This window comes from Etheostoma cragini, chromosome 3 (assembly GCF_013103735.1).
Source record: "Etheostoma cragini isolate CJK2018 chromosome 3, CSU_Ecrag_1.0, whole genome shotgun sequence".
NCBI lineage: Eukaryota > Metazoa > Chordata > Actinopteri > Perciformes > Percidae > Etheostoma > Etheostoma cragini.
In genome coordinates, this window is record NC_048409.1 from 26,697,765 (window position 1) to 26,720,824 (window position 23,060).

The 23,060-nt window shown below is 40.7% G+C and overlaps 7 protein-coding genes across 7 annotated transcripts; all 7 read left to right on the forward strand.

Annotated features, from left to right (window-relative positions):
• The first annotated feature begins 1,848 nt into the window (after nucleotides 1-1,848).
• LOC117941818 (claudin-4-like) lies at nucleotides 1,849-19,009 on the forward strand. Its single transcript, XM_034866972.1, has 3 exons — nucleotides 1,849-2,071; nucleotides 2,236-2,422; nucleotides 18,184-19,009. The coding sequence occupies exon 3, from the start codon at nucleotides 18,211-18,213 to the stop codon at nucleotides 18,844-18,846; it is 636 nt and encodes a 211-aa protein (XP_034722863.1). The 5' UTR covers nucleotides 1,849-2,071; nucleotides 2,236-2,422; nucleotides 18,184-18,210; the 3' UTR covers nucleotides 18,847-19,009.
• On the forward strand, nucleotides 3,866-4,692 carry LOC117941820 (claudin-4-like). The gene has a single exon (XM_034866974.1). It carries the CDS (start codon nucleotides 3,985-3,987, stop codon nucleotides 4,603-4,605), a length of 621 nt encoding a protein of 206 aa, XP_034722865.1. The 5' UTR covers nucleotides 3,866-3,984; the 3' UTR covers nucleotides 4,606-4,692.
• LOC117941817 (claudin-4-like) lies at nucleotides 6,133-7,720 on the forward strand. Its single transcript, XM_034866971.1, has one exon. The coding sequence runs from the start codon at nucleotides 6,268-6,270 to the stop codon at nucleotides 6,901-6,903; it is 636 nt and encodes a 211-aa protein (XP_034722862.1). The 5' UTR covers nucleotides 6,133-6,267; the 3' UTR covers nucleotides 6,904-7,720.
• On the forward strand, nucleotides 9,453-10,466 carry cldnf (claudin f). The gene has a single exon (XM_034866969.1). The coding sequence runs from the start codon at nucleotides 9,558-9,560 to the stop codon at nucleotides 10,305-10,307; it is 750 nt and encodes a 249-aa protein (XP_034722860.1). The 5' UTR covers nucleotides 9,453-9,557; the 3' UTR covers nucleotides 10,308-10,466.
• On the forward strand, nucleotides 11,465-12,692 carry LOC117941819 (claudin-4-like). The gene has a single exon (XM_034866973.1). It carries the CDS (start codon nucleotides 11,581-11,583, stop codon nucleotides 12,211-12,213), a length of 633 nt encoding a protein of 210 aa, XP_034722864.1. The 5' UTR covers nucleotides 11,465-11,580; the 3' UTR covers nucleotides 12,214-12,692.
• On the forward strand, nucleotides 15,390-16,461 carry LOC117941815 (claudin-4-like). Its single transcript, XM_034866968.1, has one exon. It carries the CDS (start codon nucleotides 15,462-15,464, stop codon nucleotides 16,263-16,265), a length of 804 nt encoding a protein of 267 aa, XP_034722859.1. The 5' UTR covers nucleotides 15,390-15,461; the 3' UTR covers nucleotides 16,266-16,461.
• Nucleotides 19,010-20,956: 1,947 nt separating the features above from the next.
• LOC117941811 (claudin-4-like) lies at nucleotides 20,957-22,901 on the forward strand. The gene has a single exon (XM_034866960.1). It carries the CDS (start codon nucleotides 21,377-21,379, stop codon nucleotides 22,046-22,048), a length of 672 nt encoding a protein of 223 aa, XP_034722851.1. The 5' UTR covers nucleotides 20,957-21,376; the 3' UTR covers nucleotides 22,049-22,901.
• The last annotated feature ends 159 nt before the right edge of the window (nucleotides 22,902-23,060 follow it).

The following is a 23,060-nucleotide window of genomic DNA, read 5'->3' on the forward strand; positions in this document are numbered from 1 at the left end:
GGTATCTGGACAACAGCCTCAGGGATCGCTGTGATGACATCACATGCCAAATACAGACATGGTGTACCTACACATACACACCCATACTTCCCACTCTGACACATGAAACTACTAGTAGTTCTTTCTACCCAAACAATGTAACTAAGGACGATTTCCATTACATCAGATTACATCAGAAACTATATCTCATGTCTGGACTTAGAATGTTGTTTAGTAACTTACAATGAAATCAAAATACTGTACTGCCACATTAGCGCGGACTATCACAATTATCACTCAAAATATTCATTTAGTTAGTCATGATTTGGCTCTGTTGTATTTACACCTCGCGGTGTACACAAGCACATCTTGTTTATCATATCACATAATGGTTTTTTGTAGCTACAATAGTGAGTTTGCATAATTTGTCTTTTATGATATTGGTATAATATTAAACATATGTGCTGACATACTGTCTTGTCCAGAGTCTCTTCACATTTGCCTCTTAACACAAAAAAAAATACCTTCCTCGCTGTCAACAATGTAACAGTATGAATAAAATCTGAATTATTGCCAGCCTTTCCATTAAGCCGCCTACACGTGATCAGCGGCAAAACTGCATGGTAGAGCAGAGCAGAGAGGCAAAGCCCAGGGCAGGAACATTCTGGAATTGGTTGAGCCTTGACAGGTCAGCGGCAACAAAGTCAAATTTACAATAATTTGAACTTTGAGCGCAGTGAACGGCGCAATTCCCAGCAGTGTGGGACACCAAGGGCAGCCCTGCGCCAACAGCAGTCTCCCCATAGGAAAACAAGCGGCTTTCCTGGGGATCATGTGTAGGCGGCTTTAAACTGAAATTAGCAGTTAACAGTTTACATCCACACATCCACCATACTAAACTTGTGAGAAACACAAAGATTTTTAAGTTGCCTGGTTTAACTACATATTAGATTATTCAGTTAACTCCAACATGCAGCATTGGACCTCAAAAACATTTAGATTTTGTAAATGAACTCTAGAATGGGTAGCACAATGTCATATTGTCCACCAAGATGCACAATGTTGGTATACGAGATTGGACATCAAGAAAACATTTAATATTTTACAGATTTACAGAAACCAAATGCAGTAAAAAAACAAATGTGTTTGCATATCTTTGGAATGTGGGACATCTTATCTGACATTACATCAAAAATGTAAAGAGATTGTATGTTATATTTGAAGCTATTATACTTTACTTTTTTCTGCTCAATTCAAGCAGTCATGGCAGTTATTGTTCTCAACTTTTCTAGGTTCCCACCCTGAACATTCAAAATGGCTGTAGTGTTTCCATATGTACAATACAGATGCTATATATGTAATCCATAACATATGTTTCATTTATATGTGTTGACTGACTTTATTTCATTTCAATCTTAGTAAACTTCATGAACGTTCCAAAGAACATGGCTGTTGTTTACTTTTCATTGATATGCATAATGACCCAGCCAGTTTAACGGAAGGGTTGGACACCTGAGTGCGAGCTACAGGCAGCCGTTACTGCCAAGTTTGGGCATGCCTTGAACTACCTGCTGACACTTGTCACTTCAGCTCCCTCTGGCATTTTCTCACGGCCGCTGGAGTCGAGTCTTTCACCTGTTGCTGCAGCGTTTGAACTATGCTCTGTTACAAAGTTGCATCAATGAGGAGACTTTAGCTCCTTATTATAGTTTTCTGGCACTTTTTATTACTCTGGCAAAATGTTTCAGCAGAACACTCTGAAATGTTGACATTTTTCAGTTTTGCATAACCAACTGCCTTTAGCCGGACTTCATTTTACAATCAGATTTGAAAAGATTTGATTATTCTTATATAAGATTATTCAGTTGATACAGTGCTTTGTATGAATTGTGAAGTTGCTGCATTATTACCATGTTTACAATATGGGAATCTTTTAAAAATATGGGACTAGGTTTGGGCTACTTTGATGTCTGTCAGGACCTGCACATCAAGACTAATCTCACCCTAAAACCGTCTCTCCTCAGATTCTTAATTGTGGAAATTCCTTCCTGCCTCCTTGCGTGTGGAACCCAATCTCCATAGCCAGGCCGAGGTAGCTTTAATGATCCTACCTTGGATAAAATAGAGGCATTATAGTCCTAATGGCAGTTTTGGCCCTTAAACACTGCCTCCATTCATTTCGGAAACAATCTGATTCCCTCTCTACCTCTTTTTGCCCCCACTCACTATTCCTTCTTTTTGCAACAGTATGTCCAGAGGAATCACTTGCCATAGTGTTTGCCTTTTCCCCAACATCGTCCTCCTGATATCTTTTCATTGCTGTGGAAAACTGTCCATGAACCAAGTGGGACTCTTGGACTGCAGAGTGCCCATTTTTCTCCCAAGACAACCAACAGGAGTAGACTGCAACCCATCAGCCTTTAAGGACTGACATCAGTACAAGGTCAGCTTTGCATGTTTAATACAAAGTACTTCTTTATGATTGGACAAATAGGGTTCTTACGGAAACAATCACTGGAATTGTTATTGTTTAGTTTTTTGTTTTTAATGGCATCATTATTTAAATCTTGTAAAATAGTTAAATGGGCGTGTCCCTTAGCTGTGCCAGCAATGCTATTCTGTTGCACTGCTGTGCAGATAAGCCTATTTAAATCTGTGTAATCAGTGTAGGATGTCATGTACTTTATTGTTACATTTGCACACTGTAAATATGGTCTGGTGGGACTGATTAATAGCAAAATAATCTGAGCATTTGAGCATTTACCCAACCACCGTACTGTACATTATCAAAGTCATTTAATTATCAAGGGCAAGAGGACAATTATAACAATATGCGGTATTTTTTGTCAGTAACGTCAACAATATACCTGCAAAAGAGGCCAAGCATTTGGTTTTAACTGATCTAGTCATTTTCACTACAGTGGTTCTTGATTAAATACAATGCACTAAGTATTCTAAGACTAAGAAATAGTAAAGTAAGGAAGAGAACAGTAGTTTTTATGCACTTACATATTCAGAAATACGTACATTTTCACTTACGTTTCAGAAAAAAGTTGCTTTTTGTTTTCAACATTTGTCTCAAATTGAATGGAAAATGGAAATAATAATAATAATAATAATAATAATAATAATAATAATAATGTATCCTTTATTAGTCCCACAAGGGGAAATTACAATTTACACTCTGTTGTTATTACACACGTTACGCACAAGCCTGAATTACCCGCACACACACACGCTCAGTACCTACATGCACTAATGGAGCGCTGTCAGAGTGGGGGGCAAATGAGCGGTATGACTTTACTAAAATGAGTGCACTGACACAAGAGGGTGGAAAGCACACCTTCACTCCTTTACAATCAAAAAGTCAAAGTTTAATGAAATGCTCAAACAGAGAAAATTATAGCTGTCTCTCATTTGAAAAGGACAGTCTTTATATCTAGGAAAACATTTGAGAACTACTTGGGTGAACTCAAAAATACCAAAGGAAGCATTCTTCAACCAAGCTGTTCTACACAGTTCCATAAAAGCTGTTTTTTAGTACACGCATGACTTTTTAAAGGACAAGTAGTATTTTCTGTCCCTGTTCACACAGTACAGAAAAGTAGTAAAATGGGAAACAGGAGCAAAAAGCTACTTAATGGCATTTTGAGGCTGGTGCTCATGGTGTTTTCTTTTTTCTTTTTTTTGAGTGTGATAAACGGATCTCAATACCTGTGAGTCACAGTGGGGCTATTCCACTGTATACAATTACCTGACTGAGACAAAAACTGACATGATGACACACGCCCACGAGTTAGGGTGGGGGTAGTCAACACGTCACAACTGTAACAATGTGCATGTGTCAAGCCCCTCCCAAGTTAAGGGTATAAAGTAACCGCTCCAACCTTCCCCAAACACTTACTCTTGGAGATCTCTCAACCAAGACTTAACTGACTTCCAGAGACACAAACTTTTGGACCATTTTATTTTTTTGGACGACTGCAAGAAGCTTTCTGAGGAGACATGGTGTCGGCCGGCTTTCAGATGATGGGCACTGCCCTTTGCATTATTGGATGGATTGGGGTCATCATTACCTGCGCCCTACCCCAGTGGAAAGTGACAGCCTTTGTTGGGCAAAACATTGTCACTGCTCAAACTACTTGGGAGGGCATTTGGATGACATGTGTGGTCCAGAGCACAGGTCAGATGCAGTGCAAGGTTTATGACTCGATGCTGGCCCTTACCTCCGACCTCCAAGCTGCCCGCGCCCTCACCATCATCTCTGTCCTGCTTGGCGTCCTTGGCATCCTTCTCTCTCTCGCAGGGGGAAAATGCACCAACTGTGTGGAGGATGAAAGCGCCAAGGCCAAAATCGGCGTGACATCTGGTGTGATCTTTATCATTGCTGGTGTCTTGTGTCTCGTCCCTGTGTGCTGGACAGCAAACACCATCATACAGAACTTCTACAGCCCAATGTTGGGCCCTGACAAAAGGGAGCTTGGAGCTTCACTCTTCATCGGCTGGGGGGCCTCAGGCCTCCTTATTCTGGGTGGTGCACTCCTCTGCGCCAACTGCCCTCCCAAGGATAACTTCTCTGCTAAGTACTCTGCTCCCCGTTCAAGTGCACCCAAGGACTACGTCTGAGGAGAGAAAAGCCAAAGAGCCTATAAAAAAAAAAAAGACTAAAATGAAATGCATCGTGGTCCATGACATTGATTCATGTTGCTACAATATGTATGATTTGAATTTCACAGTGTTTTCATTGTGCTCACAGTTGAGTTGGGACACTTTGATGTCGAGTTACAGCAATTCTAAAGTTATGTTTATTCATTGGCAGGATGAAGAGATTTGCACCACACCCAAATAGTATGTACTGAGTGACAAAATGCTTAGTTGGTGGGAGTGAAAAAAATACACATCTGTATATTGGAACAGCATATAACATGTAACAACTCGATTTCATTGATTTATTTTCCTTTGTTTTCATCCATTTGTACCCATTTTCATACTTCAATTAATTTCAAAATGTGTTTTATATGTGACTGTCTAAAACTGTAAATAAAGATTTTTTATTAACATTGAATTATCGTGCTTTGATTTGTTCTTTTAGATTTCATAACATGTCATAAAACCATCTTCTTCTCAAGCTCAGCTGTCTTCTCAGAAAGAAGAAAGGAGGTGGGACTCTCTTTTACACAACCCATAGATTTAATAACCACTGTAAAACCAATGTAAAATATTTAATAAAAAATAATTCAAAGTTAGTTGACCCAAATAATAATAATAAATCCTAAATAAAGTGTAAGTACTCCAAATTCACTTATCTTGCAGACAAAAGAAGTGTGGAAAACATTTGAAGATAGTTCAGACAAAATATATAACTACTTTACAAAATAATCATGCACAAAGCCTCGAGGTACACTCTATTTTAGGAACGACCTAGTATTTATTCATGGATATAATCCAGCCAGACTTTTTGTATCCTCCTTATAAATTATGAGCTGCATGTTTGCATGCTGCAGTTTTTTTTTTTTTCATGAATTTTTCATTTTCCCAATTTCTGAGGCTATACATGTCCAACACTGCCTCTTGCTGTTAAAAAAAAAACACATCCTGTTCGTCACATATGATCATATTTAAACACCCAGTATCCAATAAAATAATTTTATCACCTATAGTTGTCATATAATTAGTGATGCACATTTAATAAGCATACAGCATACGTTTTATTCTTTGAATAATATTACAGTCTGTATGTTTTGGGCTTTTGTTTTTGGCTTTTGTTCTTGTTCAGACCTGATACCTAAATAACCCAAAATAGAGTAGGTTTATCTGGTTTTCCTCTTCAACGAGTTAGATGTTTACCACATTTCCTGTACAATTTTAAAAAAACACGGTTAATTAATGATTTCCAGAAAAGGCGGGTCAGTCACTTGTGTGTCATAATATGATAATTACTGGTTTATAAAGATTTATATATTAAGGAAGTATCATTGTTCCTCCTTTTCTGCTTGTAGCTCAACTTTTTACATTGAAATCTTTGTCAATTAGAGAGTAAAAGGTTGATTAGGAAACAGGTTTTCTTTTGTTTGTATCTGACCTTGCAGCTTCAAGCAGCACTACTAAAGGTCCCTGGATCTTTGTTTGTGTGTAAACTCATTCCAGCCAATAGGAGCCTGAGGACTGTGGTCTCACATACCCTCATGTCTGTGTCCCTTCTTCTCCCACAACACCCTATAAATACAAGCTCACACCATTCCGCTTGTCTTTCTTCTTGGATTTAGAGTGTGGAACCAAGCAAGCAAAATGGTTTCTCAGGGGATTCAGATGATTGGTATATCGTTGGCTGTGATTGGCTGGCTCTTGGTCATCGTGGTGTGCACCTTGCCGATGTGGAAGGTCACTGCTTTCATCGGGGCAAACATCATCACGGCTCAGACCATCTGGCAGGGCATGTGGATGAACTGTGTGGTGCAGAGTACAGGCCAGATGCAGTGTAAGGTGTACGACTCCATGCTGGCTCTGCCCCAAGACCTCCAGGCCGCTCGTGCCATGATCATCATCTCCATCCTGGCTGGAATCTTCGGAGTGGTCTTATCAATCGCTGGCGGGAAATGCACCAACTGCATCGAGGAGGAGCAAGCCAAGTCAAAGGCTTGCATCATGGCTGGAGTTTTGTTCATTATCTCTGGGTTGCTCTGTCTCATTCCAGTCTCCTGGTCTGCCAACACCATTGTCAGCGACTTCTACAACCCGTTGATAATGGAAGCCCAGAGGTATGAGTTAGGAGCGTCGCTGTACATCGGCTGGGCGGCTGCTGCACTGCTACTGTTGGGCGGGGGGCTACTGTGTTGGAACTGCCCTCCCACAAACGAACACCACCACTATGCACCCAAATTCACACCTGTGAAGCCAGCCTCCACATCAAAAGAATACGTATAGGATGGTTAGCACTTCTTAAATGAACGATTGAGGTCACAAGAATTTAGAAGACTTGAGGGAAAAAAAAGAAGTCAAATTTATTCTCTGGCGATGTAAATACTGCAGAAAATAAGAGCTTACTACAAGCTGAATGCCGAGTTTTGATTGTGGTTAGTGTATGTGTCTTTGACCTTTCTTACAGCGGACATTTTGTCTTGTCAAGCAAGTGCAACTAAAAGCATAAACACTGACTGGATCCCATTCAGTTGTGCCAGCAGGGCCCTGGGATTGTGCATGCTCGCTCACTGTCACGCATACTGTAGATGGAACAAATTCCCCATCAATGTTACCATTGTGCCCCTTCCTGCTACGATAAGTCAAAAGTCTACTTAAACAGCAAAACAGGAACTTGGCATATGTTTATGACTCAGTCTAAAATTTTGAAATGGAAGATCGTTTTTCAAAATTTGAATTCATGTTGTACTCTGTCTGGATCATGAGTAACTAGGATGTAAATCATGATCATTATTAGTCTGTGTAAACATTTAGTCAGTTTTTTGTAAGGGATTCACGGTGTAACTTTTCTTTAATGTCATTCAAACAGTAACATCTCAACAAATAAAGACAAAAAACAATTCCTTTAAGTATAACTTCTTACTTAAGTTTTGCCTTGATTAGATCTGTCTTTGAAAAAATAAGCAAACACAGTTGGTGAAGAAAAATCTATGCATTTTTATCTGTTGTCCTTTTCGTTTTCATAGTCTGAAAATTCCACGTTTATATTTCTGTTTCTCAATCTTGTAATGTTCTGTTACCGTAAATAAAATTTATTATCACTGGGTGAGTAGTGTTTAAACTCATAGCATATACTAGTACTATACAGAAAGGAGAAGTGGTACATTTTCCAACATCACAAGGTAATCTGATGACATGGTTATGCAGCGTTGTAGTTAACTAGGGTGTTACTGTTATGATGTGGTTTCCATGGGATAGAAGATACTGTTTATTACCTCCTTGAACCATACATTCTTAAGTTGTTTGGGGTTCATTTCCAAAAGAAAAAAAAGCCATGATAGGTATAGCATTCCTAATAAACCACATGTGTCTAATCTATCTTGGCCTCAGTCCAGCAGAGATTTTTCATCAGATTCTTGATGAGCACCATCAAAGGCTAATGCACTAAAATCATCAAAGCTAAATCATCCAAGCTGAACCAGCCAAGTTCAAGACTGTTCTTGTGTCTTGGTTTTTTTTTATCCTTTGTTGGGCTGCTGTGTCTCATCCCGGTGTCCTGGACATCCAACACCATCATAAGGGATTTGAACACGCGGATCTTGATTAATGCTCAGTAGACACATGAGTTCAGAGGTGTTCATGTCTTAAGCTGCTACTCCTCTGATGATGAAAATGTACTGAGCCACCTGTTATTTAAAACATAGAAGGGAAAAAATGACAATTATTTTAAATGTGAAGGCTGTTCTGCTAAAGCAGGTGTATCATTTCATAATTCAGAGAGGAGTTGGTTTAAACTAAAGTAATAATAGATTTTTTTTTTTCGAACTTGCAGTGCTTTAAAATGTGTTATGGAAAAGTATTATCAATCATTGCAAGCATTAGCTTTCACAAAACACGTCTCGCAATTGCAATGTGGAGATTGTTGTTGATGCATCACATTTCTGGATGACGTATGTGAACACTTTGTTTACCCAACAGGTAGTAGGTATTTGTTTTTAGATGCAAATTGACAGCGTCAGCTGACGGGGCTTCCTGTGTCTCATTACTTCATGAAAGTCATTGTTACCTGTACTGAAACAGATCCCTCCTCCTTGGCTTGGGCTAAGTTTCTGTCTTAACTGGGACAAATCTTGTGTCCTAAACATAACACAGGCCATGTTGACGTCTGCTTTCTTTTTTCTTTTCATCACCTGCCACACCGCCATACAATATACATTCAACATCAGTGATACAAGCAAGTTTGAGTCCTTGCAACAAGAAAGACCAATAATGCTGGGTCATGTATTGTATCTGTTTTTTTTGTTTGTTTTTTTATCTCTAACTAACCCAGTTTTTACTGTGGTTGACAACTTAAGTTCAGTCACTTAACCGGATATCTAAACTAATGTGAAATCCTTTATTTTTCTCCAAAATAGTAATGTGGTAGGGAAAAAACCAATGGAAAAGTCTCTGTCTTCTATTATGAACAAGAGAATTAAATATAATAATACGTTTCATGAATGAAGAGATTTCATTAGTCCTAAGATGCCCCATCCCTTCACTGGTTTTAAATGAACAAAGCAAAGAGAATGCTTGTGGAAACAAATAGAGGAAATTTGATCTTCTTTCACAGTCTGAGCTGAGCTGGTTTCAGGACTTTGGAAGTCCCAAAGTGTCTGTAACTCCATCCAATAACCCTTTACTATCAACAGGGAATTCTGCACATGAAAGTATGTTTTCCAAGAACAAAAACAAGACACTGTTTAAAAATGGGTGCCACTCCTCTAGGTCTAGGAAGTGGAATCTTGTTTGGCCAGAAGAACCTGCCTGACAACGAAACATCCCTCCTCTTGTACATTCTCTGACAAACCACAAGTGAGAGAGCTGTGTCACTCCGAAAGAGGACCCGATCTGTATGCTGAAACATTCTTCTCTCCTGCCGCAGACAAAGTCTCTTTACCATGGGAAGGATTGGGAAGGAAGTGGCCGGTCAGGTCATAAGCTTCATAGGGCTTGTTGGGGTGTCAGTGACCTGTGGGATCCCCATGTGGAGAGTGACGACCTACATTGGAGCCAACATCACAACAGCCCAGATCGTGTGGGACGGCCTGTGGATGAACTGCGTGATGCAGAGCACTGGGCAGATGCAGTGCAGGCTGAATAACGCTATTATGACTATGACCCGGGATCTGCAAGCCGCCCAAGCACTGACCATCATCTCAATCCTCTTTGGCTTTATCGGCTTCATGATTACCTTCATTGGAGTCAAGTGCACCAGCTGCCTTAAGAACGAATCCTCAAAGGCAAACGTGGTGATCATAGGTGGCTGTCTCCTCATTATTTCTGCCATCCTGGTCCTGATCCCCACCTCCTGGTCTGCAGCCGTCACCATCACAGACTTTCAGAACCCCTTGACCTTTGAAACACAGAAGAGGGAACTTGGAGCTTCCATCTACATCGGCTGGGGCGCTACTGTGCTTCTTCTGATCGGTGGGATTATCCTAACCACGTCCTGCCCTCCGCAAAAACCCATGTATGGATACCCGGGCAATCAACCAGCACCTATGTACCCTTACACTGGCCCCAGGCCAAATCCAGCAACATATGCCCCTGTGTATGCCCCCCCGTCCAGCCAATCATACACTGGGACATACATACCTAACAAACCGTATGCAGCACAACCTACATACACTGCTAGACAATACCTCTAACATGGAAAGGACAAAGAAGGCAAAGATCTTTTTGCCAGGATTGCTTTAGAAAATGATGCTATTAGACAGTAAAATTGCACCAAAATAAACATTGTATTTCTAGACGATGGTATGTATTCCACTACATTGTTGGGATTTAAAATGAATTCACTTAAACAATCACTGTGACCTTTTGATCATTAGAAATCTTTCATAAAATATTTGCTCTTTTGGATTGATTTTGTGCTCTAAAGTAGACATTTATGAAGTTTATGAAGTCTTGATATTAAAGAAATATGTCAACATGGCTTTGTGCACGAAAAGTTTCATTGCTTCTTTTCCAATGCCACTGTCTATATATTTATTACCTTGTAATCCAGAGCAGATCTTGTAAATAGTAATGATGTGTGATGTTTTTTTCTGTAAATGCAAATATTTTCAATAAAATGTTTTGTATGGTATTCACTTATGGACTTGTGCAGTCATTTTTAATATATTATTATTGCTATTTTATGCTATGATATGAAAAATCTGAAACATTTTACATGGTCAGGGCACTTCTATGTGTGACTTCTCAGCCCGGGTGACTGAGAAGCAGAAATGAAAAAAAATCTACAAGAATAATAAAGTATTTTTTATAAAAAATCTTTATTTTAATTGTGTTATTTCACTGTAATCTGAAATGCACAGAGACATGAAAATCTCTGTTAAATAAAGACAATACAAAAAAAAAGTTTTTCTTGGGATCTAATCTCAGTGAGGACTGTCATTCTGATTGAAAAACAAAACAACCATTCCTTGAATAGTATAGGCCTATAATAAATGACGATGATCAAAGAAGTAATTAGTAAAACCATAAATGGACGATCCTTCCGTTAACATCTGACATCCGGTGATACTCCCACCCATGTTGGTGTTTTTTTAAACCTGGAACAAGTGACTGGACCTGATCTTCAGGTAACGTGCGCAAACAAAAGGATGGCCACTGACAGGCTATTGTTTCAATTGCCTCTTTATGGGCTTCATTTAAATAAAGTAACTTAAGGCTGATGTCATGTCGTCGAAACTACTCCCTGTCCCCGTACAGATAATGTGAAGAATCTGGTTGAGCCAGTGAACTGGTTTCAGGTCAGAGGGAAGGATGTTCTGACTCCACCTTCACGTTGGACATCCTTATAACCACAGGAAACGTACAACAGTCTGCATTCAACTTTACAACCTGAGCTGTGCTGACCTACTCCTTCAAACTTCAACACTTCTGCTCCTGTTCAAGTGCTTCAAACAAGACCTCATCATGGTGTCATTGGGGCGACAGATGCTGGGCTTTGCCATGGGCATCATTGGCTCCCTGGGGGCCATCATCGTGTGTATCCTGCCCATGTGGAAGGTTACAGCCTTCATTGGAGCTAACATTGTGACAGCGCAGGTCATCTGGGAGGGCTTGTGGATGAACTGTGTGACGCAGAGTACAGGCCAGATGCAGTGCAAGATCTATGATTCTCTGCTGGCTCTACCGCAGGACCTTCAGGCTGCCAGAGCTCTTACGATCATCGCCATCATTGCTTCTATCCTTGCAATCATCTTGGGGGTAATGGGAGGCAAGTGCACCAACTTTGTGGAGGATGAAAATTCCAAAGTCAAGGTGGCCATTGCGGCAGGAATCATGTTCATTATTGCTGGTTTTCTTGTCCTCATCCCCGTCTGCTGGTCTGCCAACACCATCATCCGCGATTTCTACAACCCCACCTTAATCGAAGCCCAGAGGAGAGAGTTGGGGGCTTCACTCTACATCGGCTGGGGCACAGCTGGGCTTCTTATCTTGGGTGGTGGCCTCCTCTGCAGCTCCTGCCCAGCCAAAAACAGCCCAGAGTATCCAGTCAAGTACTCTGGTGCCAGGTCCGAAGCCACCAGCCGGGCATATGTCTGAGAAACCCATTCTCTCGCCTAAGAAAGACTAACTATTTTACTTTTCTTGAGTTACCCTCCTTCGTTGTAAGGTTAAAAGTCGCTTTGTTTTAAGTGACACACAGAACTGGTTTTCTGATAAATTCAGATTTCTTTGGTGGAGGCAAGAGTGTTTCTTGAAGAACAAGAAAACATTACAAAAGATGTAGTGTGAAAAACTGTACTGTCAAGAAAATCTTCCTGCGGCACGATGACTGGATGGAATGAGAGCTATTCTATATAAAGCTTGTATCAAACCTAATATTTTTCTGATTGTAAATCTAAGCTGTGCAAGAAGGATGTTAATGGTCAACTAGGGGTATGATGGAATGAAACTTGTACAGCACCCTTGATATGTTGTGAATTTATAGTATAAACTATTTTACCAATATCTTGGTTCAATGCAACAGACTGTTTTTATTTACTGAAATCACAGATTTTTAATTAAACATTTACATGAATGATATTTTGTGTGCCTATTTTTTAGGTTTTGATCTGTTTTTTTGTTGTTTACATTCACAAGTTTGGTTTTAAAGTTGACAGTCGGTAGCAATTTCAAATGAATGCATTACTAGAATAAAATAGATCAGATCTTTTAACTAAATCTTATCAGCGTGGTTGCATAATGTAGTGATGATGACCTGGCTTTTCATGCTGGCTGTCAGAAAGGAAACTGAGTTACAAGTGTCTGACTGATTGCATTATTTTTTAGAAGTATAAACCAGTAGAACATGCTGTCTCATTATTAAACAGGAAATAAAATGGTCAGGGTTTAGAATTCAAAGAGCTCCTAAACTAAAAAGTGTAACTTAGCAGAAGTGTATTTAAAAGCATTCAGCATATTATGCAAAAGACAACATTCAGCCGTGTGCTTGGAATCTTCATGCAGACGTTAAACTAGTTCAACTAGTTCAACTAGTTCAGCCAGTTTTACAGTGTTGAGTGGCAGTCAACCCTTTTTTCGTAGAATTGGCTACAGTACACTGTTTTTATATGTAGCGAGCCTAACACATAAAACACCAGCAGTTAAACAATCTTCAGATTTAACAGTATCTATGAGGTTTGAGGAATTACTTTAAGTTTTAAAAGATGCGGCTGGCATTATTCAATATTTTTGTTATTGTCACAAATCCCATGAAAAGCCAAAAGCAAACACGTATACTCAATACTTTCTTCCTCCCATACTGAGTAACTGGGCCTCAGGCCCAAGCACATGGTTTCTACTTATGTCATGAATCTTTAGATATGTGACACAAATGTACAGTATACTTAGTTGAAATTAAAGACTTAAATTACTTGGCACTGTAGTTTTTAGCTACGTTTATTAAAACATTAATACATTGTCCATTAATTGGGAACTATTTTCCATGGTCAATTAATAGCCATTTGGTGCTCTAGTCAGTATTTAAAAGGTAATTTCATTTTTTTCAAAACCTAGACCCTATTTTGCGTTTTTTTGTTTTGACATTGGTCCAGTATTTAGTAGCAACAGTACAATACAATGACATGGTGGCATGGTTGCTAAACTAAAAGTAAAAGAATTCATGTTGATTACAACATTCTCAATTTAATAGAGCTAAATTAAAAGCAAAATCTCAAACACATCTTAATCTTGTGTTTTGAAATGCTATTACAGACCGTTTATCTTCTAGTCTAGTTTATAGTCACCTTTATGTCACCTTTAACTTCCCCATTTACATCGGACAAACTAGTCACTACCACAGGTACACTAGCAGTCTCCAATAGGACAGGCAAAACATCCCAGACAGAGAACCTTCTCTCAGCAACAAATACTGGGCACACACTAAAGCAAGAACACCAAAAACAAGTTTTCACCACCACCAGACAAAGGATGACAGGCTGCATTACTTGGGGGACCTTGTTCCTGTGGCTGTCTGCCTAACCAATACTACCTCTCTCACTCAACCCGAGTCTTCATGCATAAACCTAATTCATTTTCAACAAGCTGAAAATCACCTAGACAGCCATTGAGTGCACCCGAGCAGCTGCTGGAACCACTCTAACTACCTGCTGCACAAAAATAACAAACATAAAAGAGTCAAATGGGGACAACGGGTGCCCCTCAATGATTATGCTTATCAGGAATAGAGGTTGCAAATGACTTACTAGCCCTTAACTCTGCCTAGCAGTACAGGGACACATGTTGACATTCACAAGCCAGAGACACTACTGGGACATGCTGTAGAGAGTCCAGCAACGTACAGTAAAGTCAACCTGTTAATAGATACATAGACCAGAGCAAGTCAAAAATCTGTGTGAAACACAACATTTGGGAAACATTTTCAGACTGTTAATATACAGTCCATGGTTGCAAGTAGCTGCAGGATTTATCTCATGTTGTTGCAAATCTTTGGTCTGGACTTGCTACCCCACCATAGACTGTAGGCCAATAACATACAGTCTATGTACCGCGCACACAGTGAGTGATACAGAGTGAAATTGTAAGTTGTTGATGCATTTTACTTGCTTCACTTTAGCTACATTTACTTGACGTAAAGATAAAAGAATATTTTAGTTGGCTATAGAAAACAATGTGAAAACAAGTGAGAGGCAGCTTGATTGACGTCAGTAGTGGTCTACAGAGCTTCAAAAAAAAGTGTGTGTTGGGGGGGGGGGGGTTCTTCTAACATGTATTTGTTGGCAGGTCTAGCCAACAAGGCATAGCCTAAACTACATTATTTAATGATATTTATTATATATGCTATATTCTGACCAACTTAGCATTCTGCATTCATTTGCTGTAATAAATTAAACAAGTATGTAGATGGTGCCTAAATGTAGACTAGGCTATACAAGAGCATACATACAGTACATATATACATACTAGATCTTCTATTCATCTTGCCATCAGGTTATTAAATTCAGACATAAAAAACTTTAAATAAGTTCCTTGTCAACAATGTTGTAGCGAGCTGGTTCATGCCTGACTGGAGTAGTGCCTTTTTCTGGCCTTAGTAAATCCCTCCATGTAGATTTGGTGTATCTAAAACCTGACATTGGAGTTTGTGAGTAAGACTTTGCAAGGGAAAGTTATGCATAGCCCCCCCCCCGGCCTTGCAATCCTAGTGACAGCTCTGTACACAGATTTTATTATTCTGAATACAACTGTACATCTCTTTCCTTGAGAGTAGAAACACAATCCTCGTCTCCATCCAGAAGAATAAGTGAAACCCTAATCTTTATTGTCCCTACGTACAAAGAATATCTTACATGACTGGTATTCTTTGGCAGGGCTTCAAAATGGCTTGGCTTTCACGCTGCCCATTCTTTATTTTTTCTGCTTCAGATGAGCATAAACCCTTAATCAGCACCTCATATTCCCTCAGAGGCACTCTGATAGAGGAGACGATGGCTTCTATGGGGATGCAGATGGTGGGATTCGCCGTGGCCCTTTTGGGCTGGATAGGGGTGTTCGCTGCCTGCGTGACACCCATGTGGCGGGTTACTGCCTTCATTGGCAGCAACCTAGTGACAGCCCAGGTCACATTGGAGGGCATCTGGATGACCTGTGTGGTTGAAAGTACCGGCCACATGCAGTGCGATGACTACGATTCCATGCTGGATCTAAGCTCTGACATGCAGGCGGCACAGGCTCTGATGGTGGTTTCAGTGGTCACAGGGGTCATAGGGATCTCCATCGCTTTCACTGGTGGAAAGTGCACCAACTTTTTTCCAGAGGAGAGAGCAAAGGTGACGGTTTCAGTGACAGCAGGTGTAATCCTGATCATCAGTGGAATCGTCTGCCTGATCCCTATTTCATGGACTGCCCATATGGTTATAACGGACTTCTATAACCCTTTGCTCCTAGATGCCCAGAAAAGAGAGCTCGGTGCCTCTCTTTACATCGGGTGGGTGGGTGGGGTAATGGTGATCTTTGGGGGAGTGCTTCTATGCACCACCTGTCCCAGCGAAGAGGTTGAGACCCCCTCCGTGAGGTTCTTTCTCAACAAACATGGAGGAAATAGCAGAGAGGATTCGGTCCGATCTTTTACACCAAGCAAGACGTACATTTGACATTTGTAAACAGACAACCCCCAATCAAGAGAGTAAGCACTTAGTCCTCATAAGAGAATCACACGCTGGATGAATGAAGACGCTTCTGTTGGAGATTGCTTTGATTATTGGTGTTACTCTTTAGAAATGAAGATTTACAATGTGGCAGTTTAAATGATAGAAACTCTGTGTTTTACATGTTTAGGAAATATTTTGGTTTCAGTTGACAAGTAATCTTATTATATTTGTGATTCTATTAGTTTCCAATAAATGACCTTCTGCTCTTAGTGTTGCTTCTCTCATGCTTCTTGTCATATACATTTAAAAAATGCCGCCTGTGGTATTTTAAACCAAACACTGACAGAACTTGTTTGTCAGCTACTCAGCAAAGATCACTAACCAGAAACCCAACATGATGACTCAGCGTCTTCAAATCCTAGAGCAAGACCTGCTTTTAAAAGTTTCATCCGTCATAATCAAGGATTGCTGCATAGGTACGAGGGCAGGCTTTAAAAAAAAAAAAAGTAATTATAAGCAAATCTTTGGGTTTATAAGGATTTGTAAAGATGTTTTTTTATGTTCTTGTTGTTTGTTCACAAAACTCCTAGCAACCTGATAAGAGTTGTTCTCTCATGTTATCAGGCTGCAGATCAGAAAGCGGGAGGGTCACATGTCTCAGGGAGTGTCTGAAATGCCATATTTTTCCACTAGGTAATTCTGCTCTCTCAGTAGGCTTTTACATTGTTCTCCACAGTGACTTTCTGTATTTTGAGCATAACTAGGCAATATAGATAAATCTTGATGAAAATCAACAAGTTCTACAAACCTGTAACTTCAAGGGAAGTGACATATCTTGCATGACAAGACCTCTCAGGTGTTAATATGGTTCTTTGGTTCAGTCTAGCTTTGATTTGGAGGTCAGCCATAAGTACTTTTTCCCCACTCAACAACTCACTACTATTACATAAAACATTTAATACAAAGATTAGACCCTGGTAAGACATTTCAAAGATTCATTATTCAAAGGAAAATTGAAATGTACAATAAATGCACACATTAAGCTAATGAAGCTGTTAGTAAAGGATGCTGTTCCTGTCAGACGTTACTGTTCCTTCTCAACATCTTGACAAAATAACTTTTTTTTATTCTATAGCGTAGCAAATCTAAAAGATCTGTGAAAAATAGATCCTGTGATAAAACCCTTGCAAATGAAAAGAGAACACCAAACAGAAGTTGTTGGACCCCGTCTCTTCAAAAACAATGTCATTTACCCTTAAAAAATAACTGTTTGTGAGTGACGGCGTAAAGATAACACTAAACTTCAATGACATATTGTCATTTTTTTTCACTCTTCTTTAAATTACAAACATTGCATTTTGGGATACATCTATTTAAATACAACCTAGATTTTTCACATGAATTTGTCGCTTCCAGTCATCAGCAATCCATGAGCGGATTCGTTGTCATTGTTGTTGGTCTTTGGTGACATACTGCGACCTGGTGGCCATTTGCCTCCATGGCGAGAAAATCCCAACTTTTATATCTAATGACATCAGAGACTGGAACAACTTCAGCTTTACAGGAAAAACATCTCTGTGGTGCTGCCATCACATCTGATCAGTGGACGCAGGTCATCTGCACAATGGCACTTTTTATCCTGTGTCTGTCTATCTTTTTTAAATATCTCTTTAGTTTACATAATTCCTTGTTAGGTCAAAATGAGAAGTCACACATAAACATTATGGTGACCTGATACTGAAGAACATAATTCTATTGAATGTCAGTGACTGTAACAAAGCAAAATACTTGGATACTGCCATCTTAACGGATCCCTTAATTCCACCAGCAACATGTCAGGATGTAAAAAAGAGATAGACTGTGTCTATTCAGAATAAAAACCTAAATGCTTTTGTTCCCGTCCACCCTCTGTGTTTCCCAGGGTGTGAGAGAGTCTGCACAGAGTCCCATGGCTGTGCAGGAGCTGGGCATCAGCCTGTCCATGATCGGCGTCGCCGGGACCATCCTGATCTGCGCTCTGCCCATGTGGAAGGTGACAGCCTTTATCGGCACCCATCTGGTGGTCATGCAGGTGTTCTGGGAAGGTCTTTGGATGACCTGTGTCAGTGAGTACACAGGTCAGATGCAGTGTAAGCTCTATGATGCCTTGCTGGATTTGTCACCCGACCTCCAAGCGGCCCGCGGCCTCATCTGCATCGGCGTGGTGCTGGGATGTTTGGGATTCCTCATCTTCCTTCTGGGAGCCCGCTGCACCAACTGCCTGAGCCACCCGAGGATCAAAGCTCGGGTGGTGGTGAGCTCAGGGGCCATCTTCTGCCTGGCAGCGCTCGCCACCATCGTTGCTGTTTCCTGGACGGCCAACTCCATCATCAACGACTTCCACAACCCACGCGTCCCTGAGGTGCTGAAGAGGGAGCTCGGAGCAGCCATATATATCGGCTTTGTGACGTCTGGGCTGCTGTTCTGTGGGGGGGCCATTCTGTGCACAAGCTGTCCACCGCAGAGGGCCAGGTTCCCTTCCAGTGGGTACACACCGGCCAGGACAAACACACACGGCAGCTATGCCATCAAGAACTATGTGTGAGGTTAGGGCTGAACAGGCCGATGGAATTAGACCATAGATATAAAAAAACATAGCATGTTTATTAATATGAACATGTTGTAATTTGACACTAGATTTGCCTTATCCATAGTTTTTTTCTTCATAAAATTCTGTCCACAATGGTGGTCATACCAACCATTTGCCAATTTTTCTCCATTTTCTCCACATCTCCATTTAGGGGCTAATGTACAGTTGTGATCAACTCATCCTCAAAATCCTTAGAATAGCTTTTAATTCCATAGTATCAATGCATTGGTAACACTGCACATTCAATTCCAAATCAAAACATGACCAAAATTAATTAAGTTTGTGTTCTACCTTTACAGAAAGTGAAGAAAAAGGATTATTATGAATATATAGGAATAATAATACACACTAATATTAAGTTGCATAACCATTATTTCTGAGAACTTCTGGCACCTGGGAACAGGTATTCCAGCCCAGGACCATTGAACTACATTCAATAATTTCTCTGTATTACTGGGTTTTGCCTCAGAAACAGCATTTTTGATGTCAACCCACAAGTGTCCTATGGGATTGAGGTCCGGGGACTGGGCTGGCCCCTTCATAACGTCAATCCTGTTCATCTGGAACCAAGACTTTGCTGGCTTACTGGTTTGTTTTGGGTCATTGTCTTGTTGAAAGACTCATTTCAAAGGCATTTTCTCTTCAGCATGAGGCCTCTTCAAGTATTTTAATGTATTGAAACTGATCCATGGTCCCTGGTTTGCTATAAATAGGCCCAACACCGAAGGATGAGAAACATCCCAATAACATCAGTTTTGCACCACCATGCTTTACTGTCTTCAGTGACAAACTGTCTGCGGCCCCTAGACCCAAAAAGAACAATTTTGCTCTCATCGGGCCACAGAATGTTGCGCCATTTCTCACTTGGCCTGTCAATGTGTCCTTTGGCAAATTTCAACCTGTTCAGTACATGTCTCTTTTTTCAGCAGTGGGACTTTGCGGGGGCTTCTAGAACATAGAGTGCTTCACATAGCCTTCTTCTGATTGAAACAGGACTCACAGGTAACTTTAAGCCTTCTTTGATTTTCCTGGAGCTGATCATTGGTTGAGCCTTTTGGCTATTCTTTGATCTATTGGAATGGTAGTTGACCGTTTTTCTCACGTCTTTCAGGCTTTGGATGCCTTTTCAAGCCATTTGAAATCATTTTGGCTGAGCAGCCTATCAATTTCAGCACTTGTTTATATGTTTTCGCCTCTCCAATCAACTTTTTAATCAAAGTTCGCTGTTCCTCAGAACAATTTCTGGACCAACCCATTTGGCTGAGTATTTCAGTGTGAAATGCGCTAGAACCAGCATGCACGTTTGCTTCCTTCCTTCCTTAAATATGGGCCATAATTAACACCCGTTTCTTCACAGAATCAATCACCTCACTAATTATGCTATTATTATTGGTATTACGCTATTATGAACATGAACATGCCCACTTCAGTTACAGATTATCACACAGAATGAGCAGCATGCAATTATTTTGAACATAACAGTTTTTCATTGTATGTCTGGTACAGCTATAATTATCTGACATCTTTTGAAATAGCTGCAATCTTTCAAATTGAACCAAAATAAGGTTATCCCTAGTCTTATTAACAATTACCTTTGCCTATTCCATTTTTTTATTAAGAAAGCCAGAGTATTGATTTGTAGGCTACCCACGTCGCTTAATTTGCATGCATTTTTAACCAGTGGAAAAATGACATCAATCATGTTTAACTCACCAGTTTTTGTGAAAATATAAACAGCGAAGATGTGCCGTGCTTAAAGCTTGTGTGCGTGTCATTCATTTATTCATTCGTAGATGGTAGTGCATCTTACACTTCAAAACCCCGTTCTTCTTTTCCTAAACCCAAACGTAGCTTTAATCTCGCGATAACGCGCCAAGTGTGGTGTATGTGTATAATAATACATAACTACATCCATGATGTGTACGCCTGCTGTGTACATGTATCATGATGCCATGTTGTTAGAGTAAACGTGCCAGTTGAATCAGAGTTCCGCAGTGAGAACCTTATTACATTGGAACTAGGCTCAATATGGTGTCAGTGTTGTTTTCCACCCAGGAGCTCCACTGCCACTGTAAGAACAACAGACAATCCCATTATCAGTAAGAACTTGTGCTCTTTAAACCAAGTTCTCTCTCAGAAACATGACACAGACACTGAAAAATCTGCCCATAGTTGGAGCTTTGTTTTCCCTCACTGCAGAAAGGGATTGTTTTGAAACCATGGCAGAAGAAAACAGAGGGATTTCCCTCCTCCACACAGCTGCCTCCAGGCCATGCCTTCTTTGCCGGAGAAACCGGTTTCCTCTATCTGAACAGACATGCAAAACACACAGACACACACACCTACGCAGAAGGGCTCTTCCTCACACATGCACACACACAATCAAAAAAAGAAAAAGAAATACACAACCCCACCCCTGTTGCCAGCTGTTTCTGGTTAGGTCGCTGGGCGAGCAGTGAACCGGAGGAGCAGGCAGGCCGGAGTTATGGAGCGGCAGCTGGAGATCACTGCCCTCGGTCTGGCTCTCACAGGGTGGCTTTGTGCCATTCTGACACGCTGCCTGGCCCTGTGGAAGGTGAGCGGGACCCTGGACAACACCACGGCTACTCTGCCTGCCTACTGGGATGGGGTGTGGCTGGAATGGGATCACTGGGATTTGGCCCACGATGGCAGCTTGCACTGCTCCTTCTACCAGTCTCTCATGACTCTCTCTGGAAGTTTTCGGACGTGGAGAGCCCTCATCATGGCTGCCATCGGAGCCGGGGCTTTTGCTGCGGTGATAGGAGCAGTGGGGGCTGTTTGGTTCCCTATGCGTGGGCAGGTCAAAGTGTTTTCTGGAACTCTCTTTGTTTTGTCTGGGATCCTGCTGTTGATTCCCACAGCCTGGACGTGCCATCACACCAGTCAGCCACTGGAGGGTGCTGTGCAGCTGAGAAGAGACTGGGGACCTGCGCTGTACCTGGGATGGATCTCCTTTGTTTTGATGGTGGGTGGAGGGGTGTTTCTCACCACCAGATGCCCCGCTAGTGAAAGGCAGGTGCAGCTGCCTGAGGAGAGCAGGCACCCGAATCTTGAGGAGGCTACTCACCCACTGAGCCAGATCAACAGAACTACGTTCACACACAGCCAGTACGAACGCAGATCTGAGCCTATCTGAAGGGACTGGGAAGTAATATTTAAAGCGTGTATGAGTAGAATTCTGGGTGCACCTGATGAGTAATGATGCACAGACTTAACTAATCATTAACATACTGTAAGTGGAAGCACAGAGACTCTCGCCACTAGTTTTATTGGTAGAGATGTTGATGGTAGGATTTCAAATTTGCCTCTTGTTTTGCATTTGTGTTTCTTCCATTTCAACTTAACCTTACACACTGTATAGCATTGTTTTACATTCAGTCCTCATTTCCGGCCTCCAACATCACTGTAAAATTACATGTTTGCTTTTACTTGATGCAATTATTGATCCTAAACTGTCATCAAGACACTACAGCCCTCTGATACTCTTAATTTATTGTAACACCTTAAATGTGATTGGAATACCTTAAACTAAACAGATACATTGCCCTACATTAGAGTAATACCATTTAAGATTTGTTTTTGACAGTGCCAAAAACGTTGTTTACAACCGAGATGAAATCTGTGCAAAAGGACACAAAAACTTACAACATAAATGTTACGTAGTTCACAAGAGTCATTTGGCAAGTCCTGCATTAGAGGGGTATAACTTATTTGGCCAGGGAGCACTTGAGGAGGGAATAAGCTGAACAGTAACAGTGAAACATACTGCAGCCATCTGTTTTTGTTTATTTTTCTCTTTTTTTTAAAGAGGTGGCTGGATGCATGATGAAAAGGAAGCAGGCAATGTCTTTTGAGTAGGTTGCTACATTTACAAACTATTCACAGTAGGGTGTAAAAGGATGGACTTTTCAGACTTCTATTTGCAGATCTACACCTATTTTGAACAGGCACATCGTGGGACATCAGTAGGTTACATTTTTTAAATTAAACCGTGAAAGAGCGTGCACTTTTAATTTATCCAGTCCAATTTTACAGTGGAAGTCGAAGATGAAACATGACAGGATAACATTAGTTTTCCACATGTTGCGCTTCTTCAGTTTTTGCATAAATGACAATATTTTGGTTTCCATTTAACTCAGAGAAGCTAC

What these genes read in the sequence shown, in the direction of transcription:
- LOC117941820 (XM_034866974.1), top strand. Translation starts at nt 3,985, where the DNA reads ATGGTGTCGGCCGGCTTTCAGATGATGGGCACTGCCCTTTGCATTATT.
- LOC117941817 (XM_034866971.1), top strand. Translation starts at nt 6,268, where the DNA reads ATGGTTTCTCAGGGGATTCAGATGATTGGTATATCGTTGGCTGTGATT.
- cldnf (XM_034866969.1), top strand. Translation starts at nt 9,558, where the DNA reads ATGGGAAGGATTGGGAAGGAAGTGGCCGGTCAGGTCATAAGCTTCATA.
- LOC117941819 (XM_034866973.1), top strand. Translation starts at nt 11,581, where the DNA reads ATGGTGTCATTGGGGCGACAGATGCTGGGCTTTGCCATGGGCATCATT.
- LOC117941815 (XM_034866968.1), top strand. Translation starts at nt 15,462, where the DNA reads ATGACTGGTATTCTTTGGCAGGGCTTCAAAATGGCTTGGCTTTCACGC.
- LOC117941818 (XM_034866972.1), top strand. Translation starts at nt 18,211, where the DNA reads ATGGCTGTGCAGGAGCTGGGCATCAGCCTGTCCATGATCGGCGTCGCC.
- LOC117941811 (XM_034866960.1), top strand. Translation starts at nt 21,377, where the DNA reads ATGGAGCGGCAGCTGGAGATCACTGCCCTCGGTCTGGCTCTCACAGGG.